Source organism: Ptychodera flava, unplaced genomic scaffold (genome assembly GCF_041260155.1).
Source record: "Ptychodera flava strain L36383 unplaced genomic scaffold, AS_Pfla_20210202 Scaffold_33__1_contigs__length_2856901_pilon, whole genome shotgun sequence".
Lineage (NCBI taxonomy): Eukaryota > Metazoa > Hemichordata > Enteropneusta > Ptychoderidae > Ptychodera > Ptychodera flava.
Window position 1 is genome coordinate 1058170 of NW_027248355.1, and position 14489 is coordinate 1072658.

Genomic DNA, 14489 nt, shown 5'->3' on the forward strand with positions numbered 1-14489 from the left:
GAAATGTGGTAGTTTGATAGTGTTGTGCGCATTGTCCCAGGGCAATCTATAACTTATGAGCAAATTGAGCATGAAAGGAAACAATGTTTAAAGTAGAACGCGCCTCGGGGACAGATATTTTGACTCTCAAACTTTTACAAATCTTTTCTGATCTACCACTTTTAGGGGGCTCATTTTAAAGCTCTTGGTGTAAGAAAACCTTTCGCCCTCTTAGTTTTTTGAAAATCAGATTTTCATTATTCTCCATTATGAGTAACATAGAGATTGCAGCCATTTTGAATTTCAAACATGGGTAAATCTTGAGTGATTTGTTTCTCTAGAAGCAAAATGTGAACGGTGACCCCTGACTATTATTCTTAATTTTGAAAGAGAATGGTTGAAATATTTGTTAAGGACAGTTCTAGCAAAACTTTGAGTCTTTCACTTTTGAGGCGACTACCTTAATGGATTAAATTAGCTACTTCCATACAACATTGACAACATTAACTGTCAGTACACAACAATCCTTTTTCATGATCAGTTGCCTCGGGCCAAATTCAAAATATATCATACATGTACATGTAGTGTGCCCTCCAAACAGAGAGAGTCAAGGACTGTAGCACCCTCTTGGACTAAACCTCTAGATGCTTTTGTTTTTTTTCTTATACATATGAAACTTTATTTACATTGTAAAAAATGATAACACAGAAAAATTGGTGTGGTCAAAGAGGAAAAGCACAAGAAAGATTATTCAGTGGAAATATCAAAAAGTAGAAAAAAAGCTTTGCTTTCTGTTGGCCATAAATGTCAAGGAAGATTTCTCCTTTTTATTCTCCAAGCCAACTTAAATCGCTTTTGCTGTTAGCTTTTAATTCCGTTCAAAAACCATCAAAGCGAAAGACATTTTCTAACCTAATATCACAATTTCAGATTTTAAGGAGCTGAGTAATTTCTGCTTATGAGAAATACCATGGCTGTCTAATACAACTGTTCAACCCATCTGTTCAAATTGGTGCAGTTGGTGGTGTACCGGTAATTTGCTACAGTTGCAGATTTTCATATACTGTTGGAGGCTGGCTTAATATACGGTAAAATGTAGAGATTTCACTGTATTTTATGGGTCTCAGCCAACAAAAATTAAATAATGTCCTCCAACCTACCTACCGTAATTTCGGAAACATGTTACGGGAAACATTTTTTTATTTGGCCTTCGGAAATACAGTTTGTGTCCAATCAATTATATTAATGAACTTTTGCATTTGATCAGTTTTTGTCTTTCTGAAAGAAGTTACATCGAGGGACCATCTCAAATTGTCTCATAGGTTCAAAAATTGAAATTCATTCGTTTACGAGAAGGGGGTTTGACCTCCATTCAATTAGTGAACTTCAATTTCGCACTTTTATTTTGTGATCACAAGTTCTTTGTGTGTAAAAATAGAAAAAGGATACTCGTGCCAACAAATTTTACAGGAACTGTTTCTAGCGCGTTCATGTCCCAAATACAATTTACGGACAGTAACATTGTATCCTAAACCTTTCCATTCATCAAATTATAAAGAAAAAAGTATCATTGTTTTAAATGTACTATTAGCATCTGTCTGCTCTAACCACACCTGGTCATTTCACTCTCGCTGTGTTGACTAAACATCACTGAATACTGCAGTCTTCACGGGACGCAGTCTCAGTACATTGTTCTATCAGGAAGACATCAACATTTCGCACTTTTGTACTTTTGTTTTGGGGATGGGGGGGTTTTATCTAAACAAAGGACTTATGCGACAATCTGAGATGGTCCCTAAGAGAAACACTACAAGTATTTTGTTGAGATAAGAGAAAATTGACAGCAAATGTGAATATTCTAGTTAAAATTGTACGACTGGTAAAAGGAAATACCTGACATATTTGGCAGTGATTGTACAATCTATGAAATACTGAGCTTGTGTAAATCAACATGTCTTTACAACAAATACATCGGTGTTACAAATATTGATTGAAAATACAAGACCACATTATTTACAATAAAATCAATATGTTAATTGTGTAGAGTACTGCAAAAAATTCATGGATTTGTGTTTAAGATGAGCAAATACATTTATTGTGTTTGATAGTGTGTTGGTGCAAGTACCCAACTCATTCAGAAGTTTTAAAGTGTGGTTGTACGGTACTGTATAAATTATATTTCATTGTATTTCATTAATATTAAATAGTTCATTACAGGTATGGCAAAATTTATCCGTTGATGAGAAATAATTGGTTCTCTTGTACCTTGGATCAAAAGATTTGTCTGATGACTTGATAAAATTGATTTGGCAATTTATCTTAGCATTGACTGAGGTAAAATGTGTTGATAATACTGTTGACGTAAAATGTTGAACAATACTTAACTGAAGGATTTCATCTTTCACACGCCAAACTTTGCCTATGAACAATTGCAAAATTTCTTTGAACTTTTTCACCATGGTGCGCTACAACTAAGCACGGCTGTTTGAGAATTCTGTCCAATTTTGTACTTTTGTTTCAAAAATTTGGACACAGAAAATCTGATGTTGTAATAGTTTGTGGACAAGATGAAACTGTAAACAATGATCTAGTTTATCATTTGTTCAAATTCGATCAGATTTTCCAGAAATCCAAAAAAATGACAGGCTTTAAAAATTCATGTGCACTCATATGTTGAGGAAAACGTTGTTTACTTTGACAGTAGTCCAAATTCACAGCTGGGGACATTGATGGTACCTATTACAGAAACTCATAAACTTTCATTTCGTTTTGACCACTGAAAATTGAAATTGTCGAACCCATTTCCATAACCTGCTACAATTGGTTGCATTTCTGTAATGTCACATTTCTATCGCTAGCAACTGCCTATCATCACACCAAAAATTACATTAATTGTGTATTCACTGATAAAAATCACAAAACTCTTGTGTTTCAGAAATATTGCAATTAGCCGCCAGTAACTGCAGCTTGGCGATTCAAATCTTTCAATATTATAATAAATGATGGGTGACATATTATTGTTTATCCGCTGTCTACTGTACCTGAGACAAACAAGGCCCTTTCTTGCCTGTATCAGCCTCTCATATCAGTTCTTGATGTAAGATTGTCAGTGATTGGTCCATTTCTTTATATTTTGTGTTTTGGACCAATCAGTGAACTTGTTTAGAAAACGTGCTTGAATCACATAAATAATGGTGTTTTTGTGCTGGTAAGAAATTAGCCAAATAATTGTTTGTGTTGTACTTTAATTGCAGCTCTGATCTGCGACAAGAAACATGTTAATTTGTCAAGGTAAAATATACTCATTGATGAAATGTTATGACTTACAGTACTGCAGTATGACTGAGGTTGCCTACATTAAAATTTTTTAAGTTTTAGGGTAGAATGCAATCAGGGACAGATATTTGGACTCAAAAGTTTTTACAGTATATTTCTGACCTACCAATTGTGAGGGCTCATGTTGGAGCTTGTGGAGGTAACCAAGTTTTCACCAGCTTATTTTTTATGGAAATCGAAAATTTCATTTTTGCCCATAGAGTAACACAGGGATGGCAGCCATTTTGAATTTGAAATATCGGTGTACGTCAGATAATTTGTTTCTCTAGGTACCAAATTTTGCCCAGTGACCCCTGATTTTCATCCTTGATTACGAAAGGGAATGGTTGAAAGTTTCCTGATGATAAGTATGAACAAAAGTTAAGTGTTGAAATTGCAAGGAAACCTTAAGATTGCGTTTTGCACCTTGGGGACAGATATTTGAACTCTCTAAAACTTTTACCATGCATTTTTGGTCTACCACTTGTGGGGGGCTCATAATGAAGCTCATGATATAAATAAAGTTTTCACTGGCTTAATTTTGTGAAGATCTATTAATTTTCCCAAATAGAGTTAACAGGGATAAGGGTCATTTTAAGTTTCAAGCATCAGAAAAAATTGGGCATATTGTTTCTCTGGTATCAAAATTTGCAGTGACTATTGATTTTCATTCTTGATTTTGAAATTGGATTGTGTAAGGTTTCCTCATGGAAAGTTTGTGCAAAATTTTTACAGGCTCATACCATGTTAAAGGATTGACACTGATGATTGTCACTTTACATTTAAATCTAACTATATCATTTTCATGAATTGTGAATTCAATGTACAATGACAGATAACAAGGTGACGATTACTCATTTTCACTGCTTCAAATACCAGCATATTTATCAAGTTTAACCTTTTTGTGTCCATGGTTTAGCCCAAAACCATTGTTTTCAATGATTATTATGGACCTGTTTACTGGAAATGGGGGTGGACAGGTTGTGGTTGGCTGATGTGTGATTCACTGATGTATCCAACATGACACTTTAAACACCAGTCGTAGCAACACCAAGTACTGAGAGAAGGTAGTCTTTATACAGTCCATATACACATCCCTGATGTCCTAAGCCTGTTTGTTGGCAGTAGTTTTCGAAACTGTCCCTGGGTTTCACTGACTGATAGGTGGCGCTATACTGACAGGCACTCCATAGACAACTGGCTCTGCACAAATCAGATACTGCAACTCACAGGCCTTTGAGTTTCACTGACTGCTAGAGGGCGTTATACTGACAGGCAATCCGTAGACCACTTGTGCTGCCCCAATCAGATACCCCAACCTACAGGCCTCTCTGCTGCTGCTGATGTGTTGAAGTATATCACCTGATGATCTGTTGCTAGGCAACCAGGATTTCAGTAATGCCTCTAAATAGCGATCAGCGTCTTTGTCGGTTATGTCCCATAATGCACCTACAACACATGGACTTGTAGAAAAAAGACAAAAAAAAATCGTTGGATGTATGGATTCCTTGCAGTACATATTACAAGTACACATTGGTACATTATCTTCAACTGCACTTGGATTAAAAGCTTACTTCAGTAATTTCAAAACGGTCCACGACTACTTTGATTCAAATATCACTGATATAGAAACAAGAAAAAAGGCTAAACGTTTGAACGAAGCCATCAAGAAACAGAATCCAATTATGTTTTCTGAAACTAATAAAGTAGAATCATTGTTTTCTGGGTGTGTCTAATAGGATTAAGCATACGGTAATATGTCAGTTAAACCCTTCCACCACAATGGTTTGACCCAAACCCATTGTTATCAAAGGTAGTTCTGGACCAGTTCACAAGAAACTGGGGGTGGACAGGTAAATATTTCAATCTCAATCAGTAGTAGTAGGCTGCAGTGTGTGTTCATTAGTAGTGCAACCAGGTCTGGCCGTGCTGTATTCATGTATACAATATGCTGTTGGTCTAGTTTACAGTGATCAACGGAATGAGTAGAATTGGCAAAGTGCCAGGTCCCACAAAAGAAATTGATGGTTCAAACCCTGAATCAGATTCCTACTTTTTCTGATTTGATTCCAAAAGAAAACAGGAAGTCATTGCGTGAATGAAATGGAGAAAGAGATCGGATCCCAAGGAAAGGCAATTTTCTGACTTACCATCCGGCCAGGAGATAGTAGAGGACCATTCCAGTGCATTCCAGATTCCCGGTGGCCTGTAATCTGCCGCTGCTACATCCCATCAACAGTGACACAGCCTTGCATTCCAGTTGTTGTATGTCGTCACCATGGAGATACTGACGGCCTGTTCCGTGACCACAGTAACTACAAACCGTAAAATGACGGAATCAAAGATTTCAGAGCTGTCAGAGCAGATGAAGACTACTCTATTTTGAGACTTTTGTTGACAATTATAAACCATCTACATGTAGGTCAATATACAGTGTTATTGTTGGCACACCACTTATATGTGGTCAATATATTTTACTATTGTAATAGTGTACAACCTATAGGTCAATATTTTCTATTAATGTTAATAAAGTGTGCCACCAACATGCAGGTCAATATATTCTATTATTGTTACAGTGTCGCCTACATTCAGATTCATATATAAATTTCTGACTATTGTTATTTATTTGACTTTTATCTTTCTAAGTCTACCCTATGAGATTTAGCTTATTTGCTTTAAAATCATTGATTTGTTGTTACTATTCCATAGATAATGGTGTTTAACCCTTAGAGCGCCAAAGTCAATTTTTGTCACCTTCATAAAATGTACCCCAGTCAAATTTTTTCAGAATTTTGCCAAAATTTTGATGAAAAACTGTAGCAAATGAAATGTGATGTCTGTTTAGTCACTATTAATCAAACAAATTACAGAAAAATTAAAAAAAATTGCTAAAATGTTGCACTAAAATTTTAGAGGGAAAAATTACAGCACTCACTGGGTTAAGTATGTTGGTATATCACTTACATAAACAATTCTTGATCCAGAAGGGCTGCCTTGTATTCCTGTGTGGTGGGTGCCCTACCAGCCACTCCACTCCAACCAAGATCTCTGTTTGATACAAAGTCATCCTTTAGTCATTTACTAATTGTTCATTGTCTTTTTCAAGATAATTAATTCAAAGGTCATAGGTCATCACTTGAGTATGTGAGAGATGTGGGTCCTATGAAACCATTTGCATTCTGTTGTTGTGTACATCTGAGGCCAAGATGGGAGCAGAATTTTTTAACAATGACAATGTGGCCTACGAATGTACAGGCCGAGTGCTCAACTCTATGTACCTCAACATACTTTGGGGAATGGAACAAGAAATTGTAGTTCACATTGAAAACAAAAATGGTGAAAAAAATAATCAAAAGTTACACCTACTGGCCCTTTGAGGTGGGGGTGTATGTAGCCTGGTGCTTTTGATAGCTGACTTCTTTAATGAGTGAGTAGGTACCGTACTGTGGGATTCTTAATTTCATTGACGAATTTCTGAATTTGTGCTTTACAATGCTCAATGGAAAAGATTACAAACATGTATTTGTTCATAAAATAAAATATCACAGCTATTGACTCTTCAGCTCTTTGACTGCCAAAGTTGGTTTTGCGCCTATATAAAAATGTACCTCAGTCAAATTTTTTCAGATTTTTGTCTACATTTTGATGAAAAACTGTAGCCAATGAAACATAATGTCTGTTCGGTCCAAAATTATCAAAACAATTACAGAAAAATTCATATAAATTGTTAAAATTTTGCACTAAAATTTTGGCGGGAAAAATTACAGCGCTCAAAAGGTTACTGTGGTGGATAGTGATAAGAACAGCACAATTTTTGTCTTTTACAGATGGATGTAGTGTATTGTACTTGCCTGCTAAACCACTTGAGAAATGTAGTCTGTGTGGCGACCAAGTCACTGCTGGGATTGATGACGTAAGACGTCTTGGAGGGATTGACACCACGACTCAAGACTGAGTCGGAGTACTGTCTTTGTTGTATATGAGATAAAACAAATCGAAGGGACGGCATTCTGCACACACTGCCTGTATACAGTATTGGAATACATTCCCAAGGTAGCCTCTGCACGGTCTGTGAAACAAAAAGAGTTAATCCCTCAGCAACTATGGACAATCAACCCTTTCAATAAAATGGATTAACCCAATTGAAATGTTTTCTATGGCAATGTTGGACTTCTACAGTGGGAAATGAGGGTTGACAGCATTAAAACAGGCAAAAATTGGACAAAAAAAAACAATTTGAACTTTCCCTGGCGTAATAAATTGCTAAAATACGTTACTGGGAACATAAACTGGTCCCTAAGGTAATTCATTTTTTCAGTACCGAACTTTGCATGGTATCCCCTGATTTTTATTCTCAATTTGTGAGAGAATGGTTGAAAGTTTCATTGAGGAAAGTTTGAGCAAAAGTTGAAGTCTTTCACTTTCAAGGCGTGTTACTAATTTAACAGCCAGACTTGAGTTCAAGTATATTGCTGAACATTGTGAACTTGAACACATGAAGTACATCGACATTCAAAAAATATTTGGAAGATCTGTGAAATTTTTCCCTGTAAACCGTTTATCACGCAACATAAACTGAAAACAATACAAAATACACCTGCTTTCATTCTCTCTCATAATTCATTATCACATGTCTATTTCTCCATGCTGGTCAGTAATTTCTGTATCTCCCTCTGTATACTGCCCCCAGTAGTTCTCAATCAAGTCAATAATTTTGATATATCCTTCTCTACATTGCCCTAACCTTGTCAAGAATCAGAATCACTGGATGTTTCTGTATCGACTCCAGGTCATGTTTATCTTCCAACTTCTTAGCCAGGCTTTCGTATTCCTTGTAAAATGCTTGAAATTCAGGCGACTTGACTTCCATACCAGTCGCCCATGATATTCCTTGTTGGACTTGACGTTCAGACAACCAATGATGACCCTCTAATAACGACTGCAACACAAGTCAATATATAAAATATTATCTTCTGCAAATTCAGTAAATCTTCTGATTCTGGTGACAAAGACCATTACGTTAGATATTGACAGATATTTGACACTTTCAAGGAATTTGTTCATGACCATCGAATCACAAAGAAGATACATATGCTGCCCTCGCATGATTCACCTCTGTGTCTTCTGTCTTATCTGGTACTTTCTGCAAGTCATATAAAGGTTATACTACCCTTGTGTGGGGTAATAATAAAAATGTCACAGTTTTTCAGATCCAGAGAATTTTTTTGATTTTTTCCCAAAATTTTGGTCAAAATTTTTAGCCATTGCAAGGTTATGTCCGTTGGGTCCAAAATTATCAAAAAATTACAGAAAAAATCATAACACTTGGTAAAATGTTACACTGAAATTTTAGTTGGAAAAATTGAAGCACTCAAAGAGTTAAAACAACTACACATGTAAATATGTGCAGGTAAGAGTATATTATGTTTACACTTGGGAATCAAACAGAACTTAAAAGTTTCTTGTCATTTCCTTTATAGCTGATAATACTTCCATAATTTCTGAAAAAGTAAAGGAAAAAGGGATTTATAGAGAAATACCTTGACTGAAAAATATTATTTACTCCATCATCAAACAGGTGAGAACCCTATTTACAGGATGAAGTAACCGGGTACCCACAACTTACTTCCCAATAGCTTTGATCGTGACTTCAGGTTTGTTACTAAATATAGCTGCACGCACGCGACTTTCGGACAACGCTGCCTAAAATTCAGATAAACTTTGTTGTTGCATGCGTGGCTGTTGTTGCAGCTTGTAGTCTGAGCCATGAAATACCACAAACTAGTGTGACTTTTAGTAACCATTGTAACGCTAGCTGGTTTTATTATTATGTGTATGCGCAAAATGAAGACAAATATTTATTTATGCATATTAATGAGAGAAAAACTTGACGTCATTTGCAATCAATGCTATTGAGCAGTGATGGATAAAGTGTCATGTCTCCAACTTGCCAACCTCTAAGTGCGCTACCAGTACCAATCTTTGGTAGTGAATTCAGTACCCTACCCTACTGGGCAATCGTTCATTCTCCCTTTTGACAAAGCTAAGTAAATTGAACATTACCTGGAGTAGTTGTTTTTGCATAGTTGACAGTTTCTGTTTGGCAAGCAGTCGATACAATTGACAAGTACTTTTTTTGATTTCTTGGTCGGTCTGATCATCCACAATGTTGCCTGGCAACAAAACTTTCCAACACTGCAGTACTGAGTTCTCCAGGTCTTGTAATAAAACCTTCAAAAAATGAGAAAGGAACACTTTATTCTTGCTCATACACTCAAGATTTGCAGAGGAAGTGGTCACAGCCAAAATAATCTTCCTTTGGAAAAACATATGCCGTAGTTCATGTCAACTCTAGATCAGTTGATTTCAGAGTCAGTCCAGGGTAGATACAATTGACACATTAGCATCACAGGCATGCAGGTATTACAGAGAATCAACAGTTTGGTGTATTTTAAGTCCTGGTTTGATTAACTCTTTGAGCGCCAAAGTAGAGTTTTGTCGCCTTTACAAAATATATCCCAGTCAAAATTTTTTCAGATTTTTGCCAAAATTTTGATATAAAACTGTAGCCATTGAAATGTGATGTCTATTTGCTCCAAAATTATCGAAACAAATACAGAAAAATTCATAAAAATTGGTAAATGTTGTACTAAATTTTGGTGGGAAAAATTACAGCACTCAAAGGGTTAACAACTTTTGATCTCTTCCATCCAATGAATGTGATATTATAAACCTCAAAGGAACCATCTGATTGCCATCAAGCAAAAAGGAATTGTCAAACATCATTAACTTAGGTGGTCCAGTACAGGAACATTCTAGCAACCCTTGCCACATGCTAAACGGACCCCCAAGTCAATGACTTTTGACCATAAATATACAACCACAGGGTCCACTGTTCTCCATCTCTGCTACTGCAAGTAACAAACCTGAAGTTGATTGTCCAAATCTTTTCTTGTCCGCCACCATGTCTGTTTATTCATTTCTTTCACACTGCGTTTACTCTCAGCTAAAATGTTGGCAAATTCTTCCATGATCTGATCCAAGTTTTTGCTGTGGTTCTGTGGATGAAAGCATGTACAAAAATGTCAGCAAAAAAGACTGAGACAAAATGGGTCTCTACTTTATTTGGTTTCTCATCTGAGTGCCAGAAAGAAGGGACCTTATTTTTGTACCTCATGATAGAGTCAATATTACGAAGAGAGGGTTTATTGGGCGCATTTCCTGCTTATTTAAAGGGACAAAGTTGACATTTTTCATGAATTTTGTTTGATACGAGATACTACTTATATTGTTTAACATGTTGAAAGATACTGAATGAATGGGTGACCATACATATATTCGACCCAGATTTTAGACAAATGAAACCATCCCGGAAATGAATTAATGGTCATGACCAATAATTCATTTTCGCGATGGTTTCGTTTATCATGTCTAAAATCGGGGTCGAATATATTCTTGTATGTCTGTTGTATGTAGTTTTTGCATTTTCAATTTTGTCTTTTATTAGATTTTTATTTTAACTTGTTAGTAAGCGGCTGCCAACTGGTGGTGTTGAAAAGAATAAAATAAATAAAATAAAATTCAATCAAATAAAATTCAATTCCTTGTTCCTGTTCATTGTGTTATGTCATTGAAATTGACCAATAAATGGCCATTTAACAAAACTCTACCCAATGTAGACTTTGTATTCAACTAGTAGCTGCTCTGTGATTGGCTGTATTGACAGTCTTTAGCTTGTTTAGCACATTTTTCTGACAACCATTCCAACACACATATGAACACACAAAGGATATTGCCAGAATTTTCCAGAAATCAAGGTATATATTAATTCCACATGGCACCGGAAAATTCTGGCATTCAAGGGCCTAGCAACAGTTTTTATATTTGTCACAATTATTTCTTAGATTGTTGTTGTTTGTATTTACCTGTTTGATGGGGATCTTCACGATGATTGGTTCGTTATCACGCTGTATTCTGCTGAGTACCATGTGTTGTTGGTTGCCAATGTTGATGACAGACATGTTACAGATACTCCAACCTAACAAAGACAAGACAATAGTTCATACATGAAGTGTGTCTATAAGCAGGTATATTTTTAATGTTGTGTCCTGATAGATTTGCAAGGGAACAACACTAGTATTGTATTGTAGTTACATTATAATTTTGCTGTCCACATCAACCGTCAAGGGACATTACACCATAAGTCACAGAAAATTCCTGGACTTTCAAGGACTTTTTCTGGAATTTTTAAGGACTTTTTGAGGTCCACAATGTCATTTTCTAGATGTCATTTTATTATAATAACACAGTGAAACCTGTCTTACCCGAACCCTGTCTAAACTGGAAGCCTGTCTAAACTGAACCCTTTTCCCAATCCCATTCTAATAGAACTCTATGTTAAAAGGACTTGTATAAACCGAAAACCCTCTAAACCAAACAATTTTCTCAGTTCCAGAACAGTTAAGTTTAGACGGGTTTTACTGTATATCATATCAGTGTACCATTTCACACATTATTTTTACAATATCATGACTGATCATCTAGTCATTTTTGAAAATTGTGGGTTGATGAGCAACTTTTTAGGACTTCCCGGAACTCAATTTCATTTTCAAGGAATTTCAAGAGGCTTAAAATTCAACAGGATGCCCAAGGACTTTCCAGCAGCAGAGATACCCTGTAACTTTCCTTATGCAGAAGTCATGTTCAATTCTAAAGCATTTAATCCTTTGAGCACTGTAATTTTTCCCCCCAAATATCAGGGCAACATTTTACCAATTTTTATGAATTTTTCTGTAATTTTTTCCAAGATTTTGGACCAAATGGACATAAATTTTCATGGACTACACTATTTGACCTAAATTTTGGTAAAAATCAGAAAAAATTGTCTAGATCTGGAAGAGATTGTTTGCCGTTTTATTGTATAAAGGCAACAAAAATCGACTTTGGTACTCAAAGGGTTAATATGGTGTTTTCATTAGAAACCAGCAGCTGATAAACAGCTGTAACTCTACATATACACTTGCTATCACCAGTGCGTATGTTACGAACTGGTCAAAATATATAACATATGTGTAGCTTAGGGTGGTTTATAGCTTGAAGAATCCCTACCCTGTGGTAGTTGTTGTCTGGCGTCTTTGATGATATCATCATCTTCACTGATGACAAACACTTGTCTGTCCTGTTGTAGTCTTGTGACTTCTTTTACGTTATTTTCTTTCCGAAGTTTCCTGAAATTTCAAAAAAAATTGAAATATACAATAAATATAATTCTAGTTCAATGCCTGTTACAATCACTTTGCAAGTTTTTTTAACAAATCAAACCGATGTTGATAGACTTCTTTCACAGAGTATGGTTGAGTTTAATCATTGACCTTAGGGTCTATGGTTTAACGTGTGTGAGTATTGCCAATATGGGCCTTGTGTGATTATTACTGTGAAATATCTACGGTCGTACAAGCATTGAAATCACTTTGTGTATGAACTGTGTGGGAGTCTATATCACGGTAGAACAATATTTCCAATAAATGATGCCAAAACTTTATAAATGAAACCCGTTTTATCAATTTTAATGATTGTAAAAACACTAAAGGAGACTTCTTTGTACAAATCTATCAGTACTAAATATGACCTCTACAGAATAAATGCTCTATGTTTCCCGTTAGAGAGTTTGTTTTGTCAGCATTCAAAGACCTTACAAACGGGTCAACACACTTCTACTAACAGTAACAAACCAGTGATGTGTAGAACAGAATGGAAAATAAAGGTATATACATTGGTTTGTCGAGGAGTCCAAGGAGTCCAAGGAAAACTTTCTTGATGCAAGTTGGAACAAAAGTGTAAGTCTTCCAGTGTTGTGGCACACCTTAATATTATAGCAACACACTGGACCTGGGCGCTGAATTTCTGTTCAAATTGATTCAATCACTCAATTTTAAATCTGCCTAATTTCTTAAAGGATAATCATACTAACGTGAAAACCAGTATTAACCTTTCGAGCGCTGTAATTTTCTCCCGCCAAAATTTTAGTGCAAAATTTTTACCATTTTTATGAATTTTTTGTAATTTTTTGATAATTTTGGACCAAATGGACATTACTATTCATTGGCTAGTTTTTTCTCAAAATTTTGGCAAAAATCTGGAGAAAATTGACTGAGGTTTATTTTATATAAAGGGGACAAAGTAGACTTTGGAGCTCAAAGGGTTAAACAAAAGAAAAAAGTATGTTGATGTACGGTAGTATGCTCATAACAACCCCTTCTTCAGGTGATTTCCCTTCACCTGCCAGACAGTATCACTTCCCCATCTGTCAAGTCAGTAAAAGCGGTATTGAGCCAAAACCATATGTATTTTCACCCACTTGGCTTGGTATGTTATAGCAGCTTTAGTCTGTAAAAATCATGTTTACAGTATCTCTGTTTATAGGGGCCTTCAAATTTTCAATATTTTGTTAAAATGAACCATTTGTGCTTCACTATAGTTTTCACCAACTTGACCCGATGGTCAATATGAACTTGGCAGGAAAAGAAATAATTATACCGTTTTACTCCGCACATTCAACATGAATAAAACTTATTTCACGACAATAAGGAGTAAAATTATGATAAAAGTTCGTCAAGAGAACTTGCAAGACACCTACCGTAATTTTTTGTAAATGGTAGAGATTTTCTGATGGCGCAGAGTATTGGCAAAGGACTCGTTTAGATATCGAGCCGCAGAGCATGGAGTATCCCTGTTGCCATGACACCAAGATAACAATTGACAGATTTGGAGGCAGAGAGAGGTCGGTCCAAATGACTGACACAGGTCATAGGCTTTCTGTAGCATTTCGATGACACTACTCAAATCTGTACCTGCTGGAGAAAAAAAGTGAAATTGAATAAATTTATGATCTTTATTTGTATACGGAAGTGATTTCTATCATTCTGTGAAGACTATGATGAGCTACAGAGACAAAGTCAGTGTGTTAAAGTAATTTGTTTATAACAAGTAAAAACAGAAATATCTTCTTAAAAGGCAAGTACCTATATTTTGATTAATAGTGGGTATTTCAACATGCTTACCCTTTGAGTGCTGTAATTTTTCCTACCAAAATTTTAGTACAACACTTTACCAATTTTTATGAATTTTTCTGTAATTTTTGTGATAATTTTGGATCAAGTGGACATCAGATTTCATTAGCTACAGTTTCTTATCAA

General features: G+C 35.6%; 1 protein-coding gene across 2 annotated transcripts in view; it reads right to left on the reverse strand.

The window, feature by feature from the left end:
- Positions 1-643: 643 nt before the first annotated feature.
- The window catches only part of LOC139127619 (separin-like), a 31548-nt gene continuing 17702 nt past the window's right edge, over positions 644-14489 (reverse strand). The window contains exons 13-22 of one of the 2 annotated variants that reach the window (XM_070693532.1): positions 13931-14144; positions 12403-12521; positions 11220-11332; positions 10221-10352; positions 9358-9525; positions 8039-8233; positions 7146-7363; positions 6259-6342; positions 5445-5609; positions 644-4757 (exon numbers count right to left, since the gene is read on the reverse strand). In XM_070693532.1, coding sequence (XP_070549633.1) covers positions 4538-4757; positions 5445-5609; positions 6259-6342; positions 7146-7363; positions 8039-8233; positions 9358-9525; positions 10221-10352; positions 11220-11332; positions 12403-12521; positions 13931-14144 — 1628 coding nt within the window. In that variant the 3' untranslated portion in view covers positions 644-4537. Of the gene's footprint in view, positions 4758-5444; positions 5610-6258; positions 6343-7145; positions 7364-8038; positions 8234-9357; positions 9526-10220; positions 10353-11219; positions 11333-12402; positions 12522-13930; positions 14148-14489 lie in introns of both variants that reach the window. The other variant, XM_070693531.1, reaches the window with a different exon arrangement.